The sequence below is a fragment of the Octopus bimaculoides genome, chromosome 6 (assembly GCF_046866305.1).
Source record: "Octopus bimaculoides isolate indiv1 chromosome 6, ASM4686630v1, whole genome shotgun sequence".
Lineage (NCBI taxonomy): Eukaryota > Metazoa > Mollusca > Cephalopoda > Octopoda > Octopodidae > Octopus > Octopus bimaculoides.
In genome coordinates this window covers 84,981,503-85,004,415 of record NC_142933.1, presented here as the reverse complement: position 1 = coordinate 85,004,415, position 22,913 = coordinate 84,981,503, and the positions used below count along the sequence as shown (strand labels likewise).

At 37.5% G+C, this 22,913-nt stretch overlaps 1 protein-coding gene across 4 annotated transcripts in view; it reads right to left on the bottom strand.

Annotated features, from left to right (window-relative positions):
• Positions 1-1,840: 1,840 nt before the first annotated feature.
• Positions 1,841-22,913, bottom strand: part of LOC106876414 (coiled-coil domain-containing protein 154) — an 80,438-nt gene continuing 59,365 nt past the window's right edge. For all 4 annotated transcript variants that reach the window (XM_089354171.1, XM_089354170.1, XM_089354172.1 and 1 more), the window contains exons 8-17: positions 22,214-22,338; positions 20,815-20,941; positions 19,416-19,556; positions 18,132-18,158; positions 17,362-17,481; positions 16,017-16,093; positions 15,336-15,438; positions 14,464-14,550; positions 4,372-4,535; positions 1,841-1,953 (exon numbers count right to left, since the gene is read on the bottom strand). In XM_089354171.1, the coding sequence (XP_089210297.1) occupies positions 1,890-1,953; positions 4,372-4,535; positions 14,464-14,550; positions 15,336-15,438; positions 16,017-16,093; positions 17,362-17,481; positions 18,132-18,158; positions 19,416-19,556; positions 20,815-20,941; positions 22,214-22,338 (1,035 nt within the window). In that variant the 3' untranslated portion in view covers positions 1,841-1,889. The remainder of the gene's footprint in view (positions 1,954-4,371; positions 4,536-14,463; positions 14,551-15,335; positions 15,439-16,016; positions 16,094-17,361; positions 17,482-18,131; positions 18,159-19,415; positions 19,557-20,814; positions 20,942-22,213; positions 22,339-22,913) is intronic.

The window sequence follows — 22,913 nt, the reverse complement described above, 5'->3', positions numbered from 1 at the left end:
GCAATCAAAGAAAAAAGACCGGGAATGCTCACCAGAGGAGTCCTTTTTCATCACGACAATGCTCCAGCCCACACCTCAGTTGTTGCCATGGCAACAGTTCGTGATTGTGGATACGAACTTGTTCTCTATTTGCCTTATTCGGCAGACTTAGCCACCTCTGACTTTCATCTATTTCCAAAAATGATAAAAGCCCTGGCTGGTCGCCATTTTGCCAGTGACAATGACGTCATAAACGTTGTAGGAAGTTTCTTGGAGTCCCAAACGAAAGAGTTCTTCTACGCGGGGATAATGGCGCTTCATCACCGCTGGAGAAAGTGTTCAGCCATCGAGGGGGACTATGTTGAAAAATAAATAATCAGAAGTCTTGTACCATGTTTTTGTTTTTTTTGAGGCTCAAGACTTTTCAGACACCCATCGTATATTCTGACGATTGACAAGAGAAAGCAACAAAAAAAAAACACCTACACAGTCACTTTTATGCACGAAAATAACAATTTCTAAATATATACAAAACAATGACACTTCTTTTGTTATGATGACAAAGTTTCCAGTCGATCCAATCAACGGAACAGCCAGCTCATGAAATTAACGTGCAAGTAGCTGAGCATTCCACAGACATGCGTACCCTTAGTTCTCAAGGAGATTCAGCGTGACACAGAATGTGACATGGCTGGCCCTTTGAAATACAGGTACTAATAATTTTTGTCAGCAGAGTGGATGGAGCAACGTGAAATATAATGTTTTGCTCAAGGACGCACAGGGCTCTGCTGGGAATGGAACTCACGACCTTACGATCGTGACCCAAATACCTCAACCACTAAGCTACGCGCCTTCATACACTGTACAGCATGTATACATAAAACATTTCGAGTTAAATAAGTTACGATCATAATAAGGAGTGGCTGTGTGGTAAGTAGCATGCTTACCAGCCACATGGCTCCGGGTTCAGTCCCACTGCGTGGCACCTTGGGCAAGTGTCTTCTACTATAGCATCGGGCCGACCAAAGCCTTGTGGATGGATTTGGTAGACGGAAACTGAAAAGAAGCCCGTCGTATATATATATGTGTGTGTGTCTGTGTTTGACCCCACAACATCGCTTGACAACCGATGCTGGTGTGTTTACGTCCCCGTAACTTAGCGGTTCGGCAAAAGAGACCGATAGAATAAGTACTAGGCTTACAAAGAATAAGCCCTGGGTTCGATTTGTTCGACTAAAGGCGGTGCTCCAGCATGGCCGCAGTCAAATGACTGAAACAAGTAAAAGAGTAACTCTCTTATAAGTAGAGATAGAATGAGAGTTACTGTGAGGGCGATGCTCACTATTTTCTGTCTTACAGTTCATCATCAATATCTCCTTAAAGGGGCAAAGAACTTATCCAAAATTGTTTGATGTTTATGGTGCATTATTTCTGTATAGTTCAGTGTAGGAACTGACGTCATTGTAAACTCCTCTTGAAATTTTTCTTACGTTCACCATTAGGGTTGTAATTAACAAAAACTTACAGACCTTCCTCTATGAGGAACGTCTGTAAGTTTTTTGTACTGTTGTTGTTGTTGTTGCTCTTATTGTTTTTGCTGCTGCCGTTGCTCTTGCTATAGGCGGACACCACCTCTGCCTCATAGACTACGGCCTCAGAGTTGCACCGACCATTCCCTGGACATTCACTGTTAAACCTACTTGAGCATCCTGCCTCAGTGCAGGGTTTAAGGGCGTTCACTAAAATCTTTTTAACAGTTAGTTCAAGAGCGCTTCCCTTTCACCCCTGCCAAAACCATTAGAAAACAAAAAATGTTAATTCATTCAGTTATAAACATCCATAGATAAAAAAAAAAGTTTGCTTGTTTTAAATATTTCTTTATTCTACATGATTCTCCAGTTAATTCTTCTTCATCGTGAACGCAATCTTCTTCTATATACAGGTTTCAGCCATTCTCTTTTCCATGACAACCATCTGGAACGTTAAAAAAAAAGGGAAAAAATTAGCCATAGTATTAGAACATAAAGGCGGCAAGATGGCAGAATTGTTAATACGCCCGAGCAAACTGCCTAGCGGCATTTAGTCTGTCTTTACATTCTGAGTTCAAATGCCGCCAAGGTCAGCTTTGCCTTTCATCCTTTCTGGATCGATAAAATAAGTACCAGCTAAACACTGGGGTCGATACAATCGACTTACCCCTTGCCCGAAATTGCTGGCCTTGTATCACAATTTGAAATCGATATTATTTAGGACATAAAAAGGTATTAAAATATGCTGAGGCTAGTTTAGTCAAAGGCAACTTGCAGGCCGGGGACTTTCTGAATGGCACACTTAACAAAAAATTATTTTGAATATTTTAGCTGTATGGCCCGACAGATGATGAATCATGTCTCATGCGGCCCGCTTCTCGAAAGAGGTTACCTACGCCTGTTCTAGTTCATGTCTTGTACCGTACGAAACTAAACAGTACATAATGTAGAATAAAGAATATACAAACATTATATAAATGAATCTAGTACAGTAATCACTCGCCACATTGCACATTGCTTATTGTGCACTCAGTACATCGCAGAGTTTTCTGGCTAATATATGTAAATTTATATCGCAGACTCCTCAGTATATCGTGGGATTCTGCGGCCGATAGGTATATATATATATTTTTAGATTTTAATTATTTCTGTGGTAAAATAAGCATTTTCATGCTTAAAAATTAATAAATAAAATACAATACAGTACTGCGCAGAAGTAACACATTAATTAAATATATTAAAAGAAAATATGTAGTGTACTGTAGATGAGTAAACAAAGAATCGCACATACTGTATGGAAAACGAAACTCCTAAGAGTGTGGGGAGAGTTTATAAAAGCTTAAATATATAACAATAATAAAATAAATGTATACAAATTATTTAAAAAATGATAATAAATATACAGTACAGTACTGTTTCTACTTCGCGGATTTCCACCTTTTGATGGTGTTTATGTCAGAGTTGTGGAGTCATCTAAAGGTTGGCTCCTTCAGAAGGCTGTAATATCATTTGATAGGAACACGGTACAAAGAAATACATAGAACAAGGCTGTAACTTTAAATACCTTTAATGTCGGCGTCACACACACACACACACACACACACACACACAGATATATATATATATATATATATATATATATATATATATATATATATATATATATATATATATATATATATATATATATATATATATATAAGTTGGATGATAAATGGAAAGGATTTGATGCGTAGAGGCCATGTTCTTCTGTGCGTTACTTCATGTCTGCTAAACGCCGTGTGTCGTAAAAGAGCCAACTAGATCATGTCCTTGCTCTACGACATCTAGATGTCAAAAGAGGAAGTCGCAAGGCCTCGTGTCAGAATCTCATCGCTGCTTGTGCCATCTAGTGCGAGCTTGTTTAAACCTGCTGTCAAAGGAGGTAACTGCACCTACACACCTAACGCATGAGGTTTTGGAACGTAACACTCGCGAGAGTCGAGGGATTACACTCTTAAGGCGACGAGCTGGCAAATTTGAAATCAATTATTAATTTAGACTAAGGTGGCGAGGTGGAAGAATCGTTAGCACGCTGAGTAAAATGCTTAGCGGCATCTCGTCCGTCTTTACGCCCTTAGTTCAAATTCCACTGAGGTCGACATTGTCTGTCATCCTTTCGGAGTTGAGTACTGGGGTCAATGTAATCAACTCACTCCCTCCAACGAACTTCCTAGCCTTGTACCAAAATTTGAAATTTGAAAGATTGAGGTGACGAGCTGGGAGAATCGTTTGCACGCCGAGCAAAATACTTAGCGGCATCTAGTCCGTCATTATGTTCTGAGTTCAAATTCTGTCGAGGTCGACTTTGCTTTTCATCCCTTTCGGGGTCATTGCAACGAGTACCATTTCAGTACTGACTTCGATATACTGGACTAGCACCCCACTCCAAATTTCAGGCCTTGTGCCTATTTTTTAAATTTATTTATGCGCCCTTTTCAAGCCTAGCCAGGCTCATGGGTCCGGTTTCCCGGTTTTTGTGGCGTATGTGTTCTCCCCAGGTGGACGGGACGCCAGTCCATCGTAGCGTTACTCAAGAAACAGGAAGAAAAGGTGACAGAAAGTTGGGGCGAAAGAATACAACAGGGGTCGCCACCATCCCCTGCCGGAGCCTCGTGGAGCTTTTAGGTGTTTTCGCTCAATAAACACACACAACGTCCGGTCTGGGAATCGAAACCGCGATCCTCCGACCGCGAGTCCGCTGCCCTAGCCACTGGGCCATTGCGCCTCCATGCCTATTAGTAGAAGGAATTATTAATTTAGACATGAGAATAAACAGCAACAAATAACATGATGAGAATCAAACAATTGTAGAGGAAAGTACCTGTAGGCTGTGTATATTGTCCATTTGTTAATATCAGCGGTGAGGGGCAGTTTTTCATCAATCCATGCCTTGACAAAGATCCTGGGTCGCTTACCAACGATTGGTTCTATCATAGCACGGATTCTAATGAGTTCATTTTGAAGACTTTTCACTTCGGACACTCTCTGTGTGAATAAAGAATTCAGAGAGTAATTAATATGTATGTGTAATATACGTGCAAGTGTATATGTATGCATGTGAGTATGTGTGTGTCTGCATGTATATATATATGGGTATATCAATAAGTATGTCTATATATACATACATACGCATATGTATGTATGTATGTATGTATGTATGTATGTATGTATGTATGTATGTATGTATATATTTCCACTGAGTGTCAATCTAATATATTCACTGTGTACGTCCAATCAGCTTTTGTCGTTTTCTACTTTTTTTTGCTCTTAAATTTGCCTCTGTATGTGTGTGTGTGTGTGTATTTGTAGATTTACACACATATGCACACACACACACACACACACACACACACACAAGAACACCCCCACCATCAAAATGAGCTAAGGGAAATAACGCAGAATGGCCAATGCTACGAATTTAGACAAACTAAAAAACAATCATGTTATACTAAATACCATACAAAATACATTCTAGGTATATCGAAACTATCTTCTCTTCGAGAGAAAACAAACAAACGCCTATGGCAATTGAGACCAACTCTAAATGAGGAGGGGTTATGATCTCAAGGATCAAGAACTAGCCAGTATTGACGTGCTATTAATGAAAAGGGACAAGAGAACACCTGTGGAACGTATTCTTGCCTCAATGGGCGTCATTAGCACAGTTCTTTTCCTACCTTTATATGTCACACCTAAGACATACATATACAAAAAGAGTAGATACACATATATGCACGTGTATAATGTAGTTTCAGTTACTTATTTAGCATATAGCATGCATCTATATATGTTTGTGTTTGATTTCAGATCATCAAAATGGAATGTCAAGTTAAGAAAAACGAGCATTTTCGACACCTCCTTCTTTTTGCTTTTAATCAAGATTCTAAAGTCGCAAAAGCTGCTTGCGACATTTGTGCTGTGTATGGAGAGGGTTCCATATCTGAAAGAACCGCTCGTGATTGGTATACCAAGTTCAAAAATGGAAATTTTGACCTCAAAGACGCACCTCGTTCTGGCTGTCCAGTTGAGTTCGATGAAGAGTGATTAAACCAACTTTTGCATGAAAATTCTCGTCAGACGACAAGGGAACTGGCAGAGAAAATGGAATGCTCCCACACTGCTATAGAGAAACATCTTCACTCGATGGGAAAGGTTCAGAAGTATAGAACATGGGTTCTGCATGCTTTCAGTGACAACAACAAAAATCAGCGCTCATCACCGCTCAACTCATGGACACATGCAACGATTATTTTACCGAATCATTACTGGCGACGTAAAATGGTGCCTGTACATCAATATGAAGCAGCGTAAGGAATGGCTTAGTCCCGGTAAACAAGCGACACCGCGCGTGAAACAAGATCTTCATCCGCGTAAAACGACATTGTGCGTATGGTGAGACTGGGAAGGGATTATCCATTACGAATTGCTTGAACGGAACCAAACGGTCAACACAGAACTCTATGTTCAACAGATAGAACGACTCAACACAGCTTTTCAAGAGAAAAGACCTAATTGTCAGCACGGAGTTCTTCTGCTGCACGACAACGCCCGCCTTCATATCGCCAATATGACCAAGGAAGCCATTCAAACACATGGCTAGGAAGTGCTGCCACACCCGCCGTACTCTCCTGATTTGGCAACAACGGATTTCCACCTCTTTCGATCTCTTTCAAATGCTATGCACGCAGTTTCGTTCAATACTGATGCAGAATTGAGAGCTTGGTTGGATCAATTTTTCGAGTCGAAATCAGGTGATTTCTACCCACGAGGTATTGAAAATCTTATCGAACGTTGGGAAGAAGTTGTAAACAACAAGGGTGAATACATTATTGATTAATTAGTTGTTACTTTTTATTAAGCTTTTTAAAAAATTAAAATTTAAAAAAACGGCGGGAACTTAGTTGGCAACCCAATATATATATATATATATATATATATATATATTAACAAGCCACCTGCTACCTGCCTGTTGTGTTTAAAAACCTGGTGAAGGGTGTTGGTAATAACATATCGAACCTGTCCTCGAATGAAAACATTTGCGTCGCTGCAGCCTCCTATTACAACGAGGTGGATGTGAAGTCTGGGACCCACAAGAGAAAGCGCCACCGTAAGGTCACTTGGTTTGCCCCACCATTCTCACTCAACGTCAAAACCTGCACGGGGAGGATCTTCCTTAGATTAGTAGATAAGCACATCATGCAATGGACGATCGTTGTTAATCATGGCCTGGATCTCACCAACAAATTCAGGAGTTCTTTTCTTATCAGAGTGAGTTTTGCGAGCTGACCTACATTCGTAGTCACCATTAGACTCCTCCAACGCTTTCCGAATCATCTGCACTGTCCTCAGATTGACACCCAAACACTCTGAAATATTCGTATCGGAGCCTCCGGCGTGAATGCCAAGCAGTACAACATGTCGTTTCCAAATTTCTGGCAGAGTGAAGTGCGTCATGGTGCTGTTTTTCTCACAGACGGTGTCCAACTGGCTCTACCATACTGTGTAGTCGACAAAATCAAAAACAAATAATGCGCATGCGCAAAATTTAAAATATAAAATGGTGACAATTTACCCATCGCACCCTGTGTGTATGTATATATATATATATATATATATATATATATATATATATACATAATACATACATACATACGTGTGTGTGTGTGTTGTGTGCAGTTCTAACACAATGTCCAGTCTTACTACAAACTTGTGTAAACCTGCATTTTATTGCGCTGTCCTTCAGATTATTTCTTTTATTCATATTCGATCTACCCGTCCGATATTTATCGATATGATTGAACGGAGTGGGAGACTTGGTAGAGCGAGTGATAAATATTCTTTATCTTATTCAGCTTATGGTCTTTTTTGTGTTCTTCTGCGTTCGTATCTCGCTGGGATTTTTGTTGTTCTATTCTTCTCGGGTAGATAAAATAAAACACTGGCCAGTACTTAGGTTGATATTATCGACCATAAGTCTCTCGAGTTTAATCTTTCTGTTGAAATGATTAATACAGAACAACAACGTTCTTAAGGCCATTAATATTCGAGGCCTTCTCGATCTCATCTTCGTAATATAGGTTTGATAGTAGTATCATTATTGCAGTATTATGCAGCGGAAGGCGAGGTATGAGACATTATGATGCAATTGTTAAAATCAGCATCACCTGATTTAAAATTGATTAACAATTAAATTCAGGCTATAGCCATAGTTTACCCCACTGGTGCTGTATCTGTGATTTAAATTCATTATTAAGCTTTGTGTTTTTTGTGTGGTATTCTATACGGGAGTGAAGACGCATGGTTTAGTGGTTAGTAAAGAAGTTATAGGTCTCCGGCCAGCAGGGCAGGTCTGGTGCGTCACTTACATTGCTAGGTGCAGTAATAGACGTGAGATGTATGTATGTATGCATGTATGTATATAAATATGTATGTGAAGGTGCGTGGTTTAGTGGTTTAGTGGTCAGGGTATTCTGTTCATGATCGCAAGGTCGCGAGTTCAATTCCCGGCGACGCATTGTGTCCGTGAGCAAGACACTCTATTTCATGTTGCTCCAGTTCACCCAGCTGGTAAAAATGAGTAGTACCTGTATTGCAAAGGTCTAGCCATGTCACACTCTGTGTCACGTGGAATTTCCCTGAGAACTACTTTAAGGGTACATATGTCTGTGGAGTGCTCAGCCACATGCACGTTAATTTCACGAGCAGGCTGTTCCGTTGATTGGATCAGCTGGAACCCTCGCCGTCGTAACCGACGGAGTACCAATAATTTGTAGAGGATGGTGCTGTTGTCTACTTGTTATTCTGTTTAGTTTTGTTTCGTGTTCTGTGTTGTTATTTGCTGTAATAATGTATTGGAAACAAACTAGTTTTTACAGTTTAACAATATAAAATATGGCGACGATGATTTTATTAGTTTCAGCATAATTCCTACGACCCTTTGCCGCCAACCACAAAAAGTGCAGCTCTGCTGTCACCACCATCACCACTTCAACAAGAAAATGAGACCGAAACGGTTTCAAAATGTTAATAGATTTAAGAATGTCTTTATTAATGCAAACTTAGCATAAAGAAATAATGAGATGAAAAAAGCCATGAAGAAAAAGGATTCAAGTCGACCGCAGTTATTTCTTTACAGAACACACACACATTCGCACACACCCATATAAATACGCACATGCATGCGCGCGAGCATACATATATATGACCCTAGCCGTCACTCGCAAGCGAGCATGACTGGGTAGTCTGAACCAAGGTTCAATTGTTTTAGGCATCTGTGTTTGCCTGTTACTGCATAGGAACCTAAAACAATTAGCGACCCTTCTCCTCCTTGTCTCAAGGATATAGCAGCTGGAGGGAGAAAGAGGTGCATTCGCTCTAGGCTGGTGTTCATTTCCAGCTGTGTATGGAATGGAGCAACATGAGATGAAATGCCTTGCTCAAGGTCACAACATGTCACTTGGTCCAGAAATTGAATCAGTGACCTTATACTCGTAAGCCTAACACCTAACCACAACCATTTGGCCATCAGTATACACACGTACAAGCATACATAAATACATACACACATACATACATACATACGTACGGACTTCATATGTTTTCAAGGAAAACTAGCTGGAAGTTATGTAACTTTAAGATATTACAAATATGTTCAGCTTTGTGTTTCTTCCGGTACTTTTACCTGCTGATTACAATATATACATACGTACATTGAAAAAATACACAAATACGTTCGTACATATCTATCTATCTATCTATCTATCTATCTATCTATCTATCTATCTATCTATATAGCTAGCTAGCTATCCATTCATCCATCCATACACACACACACACACACACACACACACATACATACATATGCATTGCCTTCGAAGGCTTAGTCGATTATATTGATCTCAGTTCTTTGTTTGGTACTTATTCTATCGATCTGGTAAGGGACAAATGATTAAGTTGAATTCAGAGCTAAGAGATAAACTCGGACGGAAGTTAATAACATATGTGTTTTTCTTTTTTCTTTTGTTCTATGCATCGATTTTACTGAATACAGACACAAATTACCTACACACCATAATATATCCAAATACTGACTTATATGACAAAAACATTCACCAGATATCTGCGTTTTGATTGTGCATCCATTAATTTGGGTACACTTCGTTCAAAAAGTAAAATTATGTATAAATGTTATATGAGCGATGGAAGCAGTATTATTTCAAAATAGCTTTCTGAGAATCTTACTTAATGTGGTTATTCTGTAGAAAGTCACAAATCTGCGTTACTTGTCTCCGAAAAGTATTTCGTTTAGACGTATAGTGTTAAAAAGTACAGAAGTATATCAGCAACAGATAAAAAGGCGTCCAGCAGTGGTGGTGGAATTACTAAATCTAGATTTCTGCTTCTTTGGACTTCATCAGTAGCTAATATCCACTATTAATTGAAAGCTTAGACAAATTTAGCCTCTACTGATATAGAAAAAAATTATTAACAAATCACTGGTGTCGCAAGTAGCTGGCAGAACAAGTAAAAATTCGTTTTTAGCGACGGAAGCAATATTAGTTCAAAATAGCATTCTGTGTGCCTTACTTAACATGGATAGACAGAATGCTGTTATAAACGTATGTATCTTTCGTTTATATATATTTAGTTTTTCCACGACTATAAATTAAATTTAGTGATATTGTACATTGCTTTGGAATTAGGGTATACACATGACAATTAAGAAACGTTTCTTTTTATAAGGAAGTACATATGTTCATTGTATGAGTAAAGTATTTAGATGCATACGTTTATTAATTGAGTGTATGTGCTGAAATATATGTAATCATTTAATCATTTAATTATTTAATTATTTATATTTACTCACCTCAAAAACAATTAGTCAGATTATTACTTTTTCGTTGGAAATATCAGTTTTGTTTTGTTGTTTTTAAACAAATAAAAAAAATGAAGAGAATATATGTATATGTATGTATGAATGTATATGTATGCATGTATGTATGTATTTATGCATGTATAGATAGATAGATAGATAGATGTGTGTTTGTGCATGTGTGTAACTTTTTTTTACCAAGTTTAGTCTAAAATTCTCGGAAGACGGTAATTTGAAGAGAACCATTTACAGTTGATTGTTCAAGAATTATTTTGCAGTGAGTAGATAGTTAAAACATTTGAAGCAGAGCAAAAAGCATGGTGTTAGTAGTAAGCAGTATACAACAGTAATTAACAGCAACAACAGGAGCAGCAACAGCAGTCAGAACAGCAGCGGTGGCAGTTTGGAGAATTAGGCGGAGAACAGAAGTGATTGTCAACAGCAGAAAAGCAGAGGGATTAGAAGACATTTATCTCCCGCTGAAGAGCCGAGACTCAACTAAAGCACGGAAGCGTATATGTTCGTCCTGCATCATCCTTAACTGATCCAATCTCTGGAAAACAAGAAGAAAAAAAGAAGACGGAGCAGCACATCGAAACAAAGATAAGCACATACACTGTTATGACCAATGAGTCCTAGTAATGAGTTGTGGTTGTGGTGGTGGTAATGATAGTGATAGAAATGGTGTTTGGTGCATGCCTTGCAAGTGCCGGCGTTTGAAGTAGTGTTGGTGTAGCTGGTGGGGGCGTAAAAAGATAAATGAAGACTTCCTTCGTTCAAGAAGGGCCATGGGATTGCACCTATAAAGTTCCCCCTGAAGAACAAGTCTGGCCAAGGTTGTTCATGGAAGACCAGCAGTCGCCTATGCATACCAGCCTCGCCTCTCCACGCCACTGACGTTATCCAAGGGTAAGGCAAAAGCCGATACAGCTTGGCACCAATGACATCGCAACCCATTTCTACGGCTGAGCAAACTGGAACAACGTGAAATAAAGGGTCTTGTTCAAGAACACAATACAACACAACACAACACAACACACAGCCCAGTCCAGGAATCGAACTGACAATCTCACAATTGTAAGCCCAACGCTCTAACCACTGGGCCATTTGCCTTTGGTGGTGATGTACACCGTTTAAATGATTGACATAGTATACTAGATACAAAAAGAAAGATTGAGTAGTATTCTAGTGAAAAAAAACCCACACTTGTACTTGTACTTCTTACAATTGTATACTACCAGCAATAAAAAAGAAAAACCCTCTCAGAATCTCTTTAAAACCCTCTCAGCCTCACTATTACATGAATACACAGACACCATAAAAAAAAAAGAATCAACTCTGCCAGTCGTCGATCACTTCAACGCAAAGAGGCAACCATTATTGACAGCGTTCATTCCACCATCTTGAAAAAGTGATCATCTCTATTAATTTTGGGTGAGTAAAATTGGTGTTGTGATGTATAGACCTTTTCTCAGACCATTACAAGTCCTTGCGTTAAAAATGTTTTGATCACTGAGCTCATAGATATAAATTCAAATCTTGCTAATTATTAGATCCACAACAAGATACATTGGAATCCTTAGTAAGACAAATTATATTGCTTTGACCCATGTTCCATGTCCCATTGGCCTGGAAGAAAAAATAAAGATGCCATTTCTACTTAAATAGTGATATGTTAGCAATAGAATGGGCATGCAGTAGCAGAATTCTTTGCTTTAACACTATGAAACTACAAATTTACAATATATATGGCTGTGTGGTAAGAAGCTTGCTTCCCCCACCACATGGTTCCAGGTTCAATCCTACTGCATGGCACCATGACCAATTGTCTTCTACTATAGCCTCGTGCTGACCAAAGCTTCATGAGTGGATTTGGTAGACAGAAACTGAAAGAAATCCATCATATATATGACGGACTTCTTACACACACACATGTATGTATATATTCGGTCCTTGCTATCATTAAACTGCTTCTTTTTTTTATATTCACTAAAGTGAAACGTCCAGACTAAACGTTAGCTATATTGCAATGGGTTTGTATCAATGTGCAGGTCACAGATGTGGGACGAAAATGTTTTGACACTGCAAGAAATAAATGAAAAGTGAAGCTAACAGTTTTTATGCATTTCAGATGTCTAGAAATGGTTATTCCTCGATGTAATAGCCACAATTGCAACACCATCTCAGATAAAGTCATATGCTAGTCAAGAACAACTCCGAAATTAACTACACTAACTTCACTAAACTATTCTCAGCCTCAATGTTGGAGAACTTTTATATTCTAAGTGGTGGTACTTACAGTTACTTTATTTTTTTTTTTGGTACTTTGTTGGGCCTTCGATATTGGTAGGAGGAGATGGAGACAGAAACCACAACTAATGGGTTATCTTCAAGCCTATTATCAGGTTTGAATACTTACACTCAGGCTGAGGTACCCAAGGATCAGAAGGTTGTTTTAAACCAGGATGCAGATTGTGTCTTCTATCTAAGAACGAGTACCATCCTCCTCATAGACTCCTATACAATTTCCATCTTAACAATATCACTAACAAAACATAGATGACTTGAGGTTATAGTAAAAAGAGATTTGACCAAGATGCCGAACAATGGAATCGAACCCGGAGCCAAGTGATTGCAAAGCAAACTTCTTAAGCGCCCGACCATGTCATGCCTACAAACTTACACCCACTAGTTTATATACCAAAGCGATGAAAATAATGTAGGTGGCGTATAGATGGGGGTAATTCTAATTTATAATCTTTCTAAAAATATGTTATGTAAACATGATTCTTTGAGTGCAGAATCCAGAAAGAGTAACGAACAATAAATAAGCAAATAAGCAAAAGTTGTAAGGGGTTAAAAAGGTAAAATAGGGGGAAAAAATAGTCGTCATTCATAGAAAACGCAAAGCATCAGCAATAATTCAGTAATATTATTTAATGAGCGGTGATCCAGAATGGCCAGTTACATTACCGAAACCAATACCAGAAGAATACATGAAAAATATCTTTAAAGAGACACATTGAACAATACTGATATTAAAAAAAAATAGGCCGAACAGTTTTTATATTGATCAAATAAAAGCACGCTTATAAAATACCGAATGTCCATAAATTATCTTTACAACTTCCACAATTTATTGTATCTGTTTATTGCATGCAACAAATGGAGCCCACGAAGAAGTGTTCAGATGTTTCTAATAAAACTTCATTTGTTTGCCTACGTTTTCCAATAAACACTGCTGAGTTTTCCTTCTTTTTCATTTTTTTCTCAATTTTTCAAGTTTTAAAGATAATTTATGGACACCCTGTAGATATAAAATGAATATATATATATATGTATGCATACATATATAAACACCTATATGTATACACATATATACATATATGTATTTTTATGTATGTATATATGTATACACATATATACATATATGTATTTTTATGTATGTATATGTATATATATATAAACCCACACACATAGATATATAATGAAGATGAAGATAGGTGTTAAATATACCAAGTAATATTAAAATGTGTATATAAGTTAATAATAGTTTTACCTGGGAGAACAGACCTATTACTCTACAAGTTATAAGCAACATCTGGCATAAGATAAGAATGACGACTTATATTTTTTTGTTTTGCTTTTTTTTTTTACTGGCCGAACGTCAACCCCATTAGTATCACTTTTTCTATATTCCGATTACTCACAATTTAAAAACAGTTTTGTGCAAAGAATCTGACTTTTAAAAGAAGATCTGATTTAGAACTGATTTCAAATTGAAACTTTAAATCATCTAAAAACAATTGTTACGTTATCTGTTTGTTATTGATCTTATTGGAACAGAGTGCATTTATATAATTAAGTGATAGATCCGTTCCCTCTTGATTAGTTGAAAAAATGCCAAAAAGAAAAAAAAAACTAAGCAAACACACACACACACACACACACACACACACACACACACACACACACACACACATCTAGGAAAACAAGCAAATTCAAGCCAGGAACGAAGGTTAAAATAATAATTTGACTGACTAGTTTTTGTTCTGACTGTATCTTCATTCCCAAAACTGTTTTCACCGTCTGTACTGATTCTGCAAGACGCTTGATACTGTTTTGGCACTAAAACAGAAATTAAAACAACAGAAACACTGTTGAGAAAAGTTCAAGAATAATACAAAAGTTCCAGTCTGGAAATGGTAACTGGACAGTTATTTTTTGCAACATGGAATGAGAATTCGATTGACTATGTCCTAGATGCAATGGATGCATGTAGGGATGGCTGTGTAGTGAAGAAGTTAGCACCACAATGACGTGGTTTTTAGGTTCAATCCCGTTGTGTGGAATATTGGGAAAGTGTCATCTATTATTATCTGTAATTAACAAAAGATATATGAACTGTGTGTGTGTGTGTGTGTGTGTGTGTGTGTGTGTGTGTGTGTGTGTGTGTGTGTGTGTGTGTGTGTGTACATGCAAAACGAGAGAAAGCACAAGGTGGAAACTATCAGACGATGAATTCATAAGTATAAATATATAGATATTTATATCAATAGATCCATCTTAAACAGAGTATGAACGACAGAGAAAATTAAAGGGGTGGAAGAAAGGTATTATAAGTATAACAGCTGTTCCTTGGGGTTCGGCGATCCATAATAATGTTGGTAGATTTAGTCCATCACAAAATGCGGCTGAATGGATGCATTTAGCATAGGATGAGATGAGCCTCCGTCATCAGGGTAGAGGAGATCTTACATTTCAGATCTTAATGCAGAGATGTTCAAAGATGGAATGATTAAATGTGTAGAGCTAGGTGTTTTAAAGAGGGGAGGGGTACTAGGACAGGGATTGGTGAGAGGAGGAAAGATAGTTCAAGATAGTTCAAGATAGTTCTTCTTTCTGATACTTACATTTTCTATGTCCTTTTCTGTAGCATATGGTACAATAGGTTGTTGAGCAGACCGTGTTGGCATAGAGGCGAGTTGCTGCTGAATTTTCTCTATATTTTCAAGTCTAAAATCAAAGAAAAATATCACATCATAAAGCAACTACAGTGACCAGATGACTGACTAATATATCTTTCATATTTTACTTGTTTCAGTCATTAGAATGTGGCCATAGTGGGGCACCCCCTTGAATAATTTTTAGTCCACTGAATCAACTCTGGTACTTATCTTCTGTTAAGCCTGGTACTTATTGTATCAGTCTCTATTGCTGAAGCGCTAAGTTACAGGGATGTGAACACACCAATACTGGTTGTCAAGCGGTGGTGGGGGACAAACATAGGCATAAAGACACACACACACACACACACACACACACACACACACACACACACACACACACACACACACACACACGACAAGCTTCTTTCAGTTTCCATCTACCAAATAATGCAAATAATTAAATTAAGTCCGACATATGATACTGGAAAGTATGAAGAATTTAATCTGGCACTGTGCCATTTTTCTCATCGCATTATCTTTATTTTGTGCAATATATCTACAAATTTCATTCATCATTGAAATTGTCTAAAGTAGATAGAGACAAGGAAAAATGGCAATGTAGAATTGAGAAAAGTACTGGTTTACCTTATCTGAGCCTCTGTACTCACTCGGCTTTCTATCTCAGCTTTAAGAAGTTTTAATCGTTCGTCAAGGGAATAGATCTGTATAAATTAAGAGAGGACGCATATTGAAGATCTACACATAAATACATATACATAACTGGTACTCCGTCGGTTACGAGGACAAGTGTTTCTGTTGATTTGATCAACGGAACAGCCTTCTCGTGAAATTAATGGCTAAGCGGCTCAACATTCTACAAACATGCATACCTCTAACGTAGTACTCAGGGAGATTTGGTGTGACACAGTCTGTGACAAGACCGGCACTTTGAATTGCAGGTACAATTCATTTTTGCCAGCTGAGTGCACAGGAGCAATGTGAAATAAAGTGTCTTGCTCAAGGACACAATGCGTCACCGGGAAATGAACTCACAACCTTACGATCATGAGCCGAATACCTTAACCACAAAACCATGTACCTTCACATACATACATACATACATACATACATACATACATACATACATACAAACATACATACATATTGGGTTGGCAACTAAGTTCCTCCGTTTTTTTTAATTTTGGAATTTATTACGTTTTTAAATTTTGGAATCTATTTTTTTCAAGAATTTTGTTTTTGAATCATTTTGGAATCTATTTTGCTTTTTTTTTCCAGTTTATTTTAGTTAATTTTTGTTTATTTTCAGATCATTAAAATGGAATGTCAAGTTAAGAAAAATGAGCATTTTCGACACCTCCTTCTTTTTGCTTTTAATCAAGGTTCTAAGGCCGCAAAAGCTGCTCGCGACATTTGTGCTGTGTATGGAGAGGGTGCCATAGCTGAAAGAACCGCTCGTGATTGGTATGCCAAGTTCAAAAATGGAAATTTTGACCTCAAAGACGCCTCACTACCTCATGATTGTGAACCTGATGCTTGAACCACTGAGCGATGTACCTTCACACACACACACACACACACACACACACACACACACACACACACACACACACACACACACCACCGCCACCACCACCACCACCACCGCCGACAACACCACCACTATCATCATCATTCTCATCCTCACTTTAGCGTCTCCATTCCTGTGCTTGCACGAATCAGACGGAACTGGTCAAGGCAAGTTTTCTACAGCAAGATGCTTTTCTTGTTGCCAAACTCCCTGTTTTTTACACATACATACATACATACATACATACATACATACATACATACATACAAACATACATACATGCATACATACACACACACATGCATCCGAAACTACTCTCTTGATACTGTCTAAATTTCACAGGAACTGGTAAAATAAAACCAAGGAGACAAACGTATGTGTCAGGGAATATGTATTACTCACTTCATTCGGGAAATTTTCTATTTGCCTTTTGTAACCTCTTAGTTCTTTCGTGTAATCTTCCTGAGTTTGGCTGATTTGAGAAATTTGGTGTTCGTTAATTTCAACTTTCTGCTTCAAGTCCTGCCAAGATAGAATAAGAACGATATGGCTGTTGGAAACCACTGTAGAGAAGTGTTCTGCATGCTTATTTTTTATCTTTGACTTGTTTCAGTTATTTGATTGCACCCATGCTGGAGCATCACCTTGAAGGGCTTCTGTTGAACAACTCGACCTCAGTATTTAAGCATGCTATTTATTTATTTTATGGGTCTCATCCTGCTAAGTTACGGGGATACACTAACACCAGTTGTTAAGCATTGGTGGGGGAACAAAGATACAAAGACAGCTCTGCAGTTTACTTTTAAATCAGAAGACTAACTCACCATCGACCTGATGAGCTATAACTTAATATTATTATCTATAAATTAATTGACAAAGTAATTAACAAAATTGTATTGATGGGAAATGAAGTCAAATAATAGTTTCCTACAAAGGCACAAGACCAGAAACATAGCAAGGAGGGAGCAGAGGATTAAATCGACCACAATTCTTGGCTGGTATTTTATTCTATGAATGCCGGAAGGTTGAAAGGGAAAGTTGATGTCGTTAGTGTTTGAACTCAGAATGTGAAGGGTAGTAAAACTAAAACACCATAAGGCATTTTGTTCGACACTCTAACGATTCTGTTAATCCATGCCCTCAAAATAAAAAAAGAAACAATGAAGAATTACCTCAGGATTTGGAATGTTTTTCAGAACCTGAAAGTAACAAAAACAATCATGTAAAAATGGTTTTTAATTAAGGCACAAGGCTTGTAGTTTTGAGGGGAGGGGTGTGGTCAGTCGATAACCATCGAAGCCAATACTTGACCTGGTAGTTTATTTCCTTGTCTCTGGAAGACTGACAGACAAAGTTGATCTGATCTCACCAGGATTTGAACTCAGAATGTAAAGAGCCGGAGTAAATACTGCAAAGCATTTTGTCCGACTAACGACTCTGCAGATATTGGTCCATACATACACTCATTCATACATACACACATTCATACATACAAACGCAAACACACAATAAAATGATGAAACAAGCAGTTTACAGGAAGGTGTGGAAATGGACGCATCCAAAGCTTGTTAAATGTAATGAGGGGTTAGGACATTATGCAATGAAGATATAAAAAGTTGATACAGTTTAAAGAAAATGCATATAAAATATATTGTTATATAAATCTAAAAAATACACATCAAAAATATTAATATATATATAGAAACACAATAATTAAAACAAGATATATTTTGAAAGATTACAGGTAAGTTCACCATCATCAAATCACCACAGGGGAGTTCACTGCCATCAATTCACTGTGAAGAAAGTACACTGTGAGGAAAGTTCATCGCAAGGAAAGTTTACAGAGAAAATATAGTCATAGTATCTCACCATTAATAGTTAAAAACTATTTTATTGAAGAAAAAAAACAATAATAAACGGTGAATTGATGACAAAGAACTTACCTTGTGGTGAATTGATAACAGCAAACTTTCCCTGCAGTGAATTGATAATGGTGAACTTGCCGGACATAAATTTGAAAACACAAACCGCATACAGGTGAAAATACAATAGTTAAGTGGGGTCAGAATAACTCGTGACATTGGCTGCCAACGACAGCTTAAAACTGATATAGCCCAAAGGTACCCTTAAGCATCTTTGGTGTCGGACTCGGCAAGAAATTTCCCTCCTCTTCCCTCCAGTTCTTCATTATCTTCCCTTTCCGTTGAATGTTACAGAAAATTGGAGATCATCTCCTCAATCAACACTTTGATATTCCCTTCCTTTTCCTTTAATTTGTTTTGTGGCTCTTTCAGTTCTTTGCTGTTTTATGCAAAGAGCTGTGAAAATTCATAGTCACATCTTTTTGTTTGCATTCTCTTGAAGGGTTTTCATTTTTTGGGGAACATTCTTCCATATAAGTCTCACGATATATTTTAATGATATAATCATTAATATTCGAAGATATAACTTACATTTGCTATTTGTTCTTCAATCGATTCTTCGACATTCTGTATCCTTTCCTTCTCTAAATTTAATCGAGCATCAAGATCGGCCAGAGCTCGGGTGGTAGCATCTGTTTTTTCCTGGATGATATCGAGCACTTCTTTCTGGATCTGTGAAGCACATATATAAGAAAAGTAATTCAGGCGTTTGACTAATCAAAAGCAGAACAAACCACAATACTTTTTGCTTGGAATCCCCTTAATGTACTCAAATGGAAAGTTAGTCTTAATGTATCATGATTTTCTTTCTGATAGCAAATAACATATCGTAACTTCATAATTATAAAAACCAGATTCACATACACATACACCAAAATGTAGGTTTCAATTTATACTCGCTGTGTAAGACTACCAGGTAATATTTCACAGCAGTTGGCTACAAATGTTGGTTTTGATTCAGCAAATGGGAATTTTTTCAGCATATTTTAAAGTCATATAAGGGTTATCAATCAACGTTATAAAGATTTCTATAAGGCAATAAAGACGATACTGCAACAGTCACAGTGGTGTAAGAGTCTGGCTGAGAGCTTACAGCTCCAACATCTCAATGACTAGAGGAATTATGCTGTAAATATCTTTCCATGTTGTTGGTAGGATCATAGGAGCAAGGCAAGTGTTTTACCTTGTTTTCTATCGTGAGTGAAGTTGATCTAAACCAGTGCTCCGTAACCTTTTTTCGCTTGCGGTACGCTTATATTCTTTTCAGAATTCGGTGACACATCTGAGCTAAAAATATAACTAAAAGTATAGGGGAAAAAATTATGTTCAGGTTACACCTCGTGGCATTCTACCCAAAGTTCTAAAAATTCCACTAATCCACCAACTTGGACTAGTATTTCAATTTTATCGATCCTGAAAGGATGAGAAACATAGCTGACCTCAGTCGGATTTGAACATAGTTCGTAGAGAGTCAGAACAAATACCATGAGACATTTTAACCAACACTCTTATGATTCTGTCAATTGGTTGCCTTCATACGAAATGCTGGCATGTGCAGTGTATACATAAAAGTGTAATAAGACCACAGGAGCAAGTGACTAATTTTGATTACGGACACAAGCTGACGAGCTGCAATGAATAATGTATGAAGTAAAAACACTTATGGCCGAGATAACAGTATTGATCTGTCTCTTGAAAAATCACTGAAAGGTAACAGAAAAGGATAAGTGTTTCCCCTATGATAAAAAAAGGATAATTCTAACGTTTTGGACTGAGCTCTTCATCAGAGAAATACATAAGAATTGTATTGAAAATAGAGTGAAAGAGAGAGGGAGAGAGAGAGAGGGAGAGAGAGAGAGAGAGTGTGTGTGTGTGTGTGATGTGGGTTGCTGAGAATGCACCTCAGTAAAGAAGAACATGATTCACTTACTTTGTTCATATAATCTTCCAATCGACCTTTGACCTCTCCAAGGTTTTGCTGAATATGTATAGTGGCAATTTGAATTTTTTCTTGTACTTCATAAAATTTGTCAGTGGTAGCTTTCTCGTGTGTCTTTCTACAAAAAAAAACAAGAAAAATTTATAGATACATAAAAATTAAAGAGACATACGAAGCAAAGAAACGAAAAAAAAAAGAATGACAATGGAAAACAAATAAAGGAAGAATTCAGGAAAAATGCATACATGCTATGATTAACTTATCTATCTATCTATCTATCTATCTATCTATCTATCTATCTATCTATCTATCTATCTATCCGAAAATATACACATGCGTACACATACATAAAGGAATATCAGCCACGCATTTTAGGGGTTTCTAGGGCTACTTTATGTTGTTTCCTTTTCTGTAAGAAGATGATTCATGATCAATGCTTCAATTCACATACCTCGAAATAAGTAACCATTTAAGAATCCTCTATGTGGTCATTCAACATGCTGCAATTAATGGTTAAGTATCTCTCAGATCAAAATATACTATTTCTTTTAGCAATAAAATAAAATAAAATAAAATAAAATAAGATAAAATAAAATAAACCATGGCGGTGTTGTTAAGAAGCTTGCTTTATGAGCATGTGGTTTCATGTTCAGTCACACTGCGCAACACCTTGGGCAAGTATCTTCTACAATAGCCCTGGGCCAACCACTGCTTTACAAGTCAATTAAGTAGATGGAGACTGTGTGAAATCCCATCGTTTGTGTATGTACGCATGTGTGTGTGTCTTTATGTTTCTCTTCCCTCTCGTTTGACAACTGTTGTTGGTTTGTTTACGTCCCCTGTAACTTAGCAGTTTAAGCAAAGAGATCAATGAGATGATTATCAGGCTTAAAAAATACTGGGAGCAATTTATTCGAGTAAATACTTCATGGCAGTGCCCCAGTATGGCCACAGTCCAATGACAGGAACGAGAAAAAGAAGGTAAAAGAAGGTAAAAAGTAGTTGTATAGTCACTGTTTGGCTAATATTTTTAGCCCATCGAAGGCGGTAAGATGGCAGAATTACCATGCTGGACAGAATGCTTGGGGGGTATTTTGCCTATCACCACGTTCTGAGTTCAAATTCTTCAGAGGTTGATTTTTGCCTTTCATCCTTTTTTTGGGGGGGGGGGGCAATAAATTAAGTACCAGTTGCATACTGGAGTTGATCTGATCGACTAGCTCCTCTCCCCTGAAGTTTCAGGCCTTGTGTTTATAATAGAAAGGAATATTTCTAACCCTAGCACATCGTGTAACCACTTAGAGGTACTCTCCCTAGAATGAGCAACAACCTGGAAGGCACAGCCATAAGAAGCTTTCTGAGACTGAATAATGTATATCTTAATCATAACCTGGAGTGGATCTCCGCTGAAACAATTTTCTCCAGTCGTTTCTTATTATTATCAAAAGTCTGCTCCAACAACTGAATCCCTTCATTTAGCTTTTGTAGAGTTTCTTTGGTTTTCGATTTATCTGCCTTTAAAGAGAAATATAAAAACTTTATATAAATTTATAAGGTGGTGCTCCAGCATGGCCGCAGTCAAATGACTGAAACAAGTAAAAGAATAAAAGAATACACACACACACACACATATATTATAGTGGGGTAGGCCAGTTTATGGGGTTACCCTGGGTTTCTCACTCATAAGGGATTTAGCCTTATGGCATATCTTCAGGTCCCAAACACTGCTGGCCTGAAACCTCTTTAAAATATGGAGGAGGAAAAAGCCTTGTTTTTAAGGGCAAAACCCTAGGTGATACTCTCCCTTTGAACTTGTGAGGGGATTGCTATTTAGTGAGGAATTGTGGATCTGGTCAGTTTCACTCACAGATTAAAAAAAAAAATTTACTAAATAGTTTGAAACTTCGTTTACTGGTGTAATTTCTCATGTTCATCATGGTTTACTTTCAACATTTTTGACAAAATTTCATATTTTAGAAGTTATTTTGTGTTCAAGTTGTATTTGGGTAATTTTAACCAATCAATGACGTGTATTCAGTTGAAGAAAGCTGCTGCTGTTTGCGATCGTAATTGAAGTGGAACAACTTCCG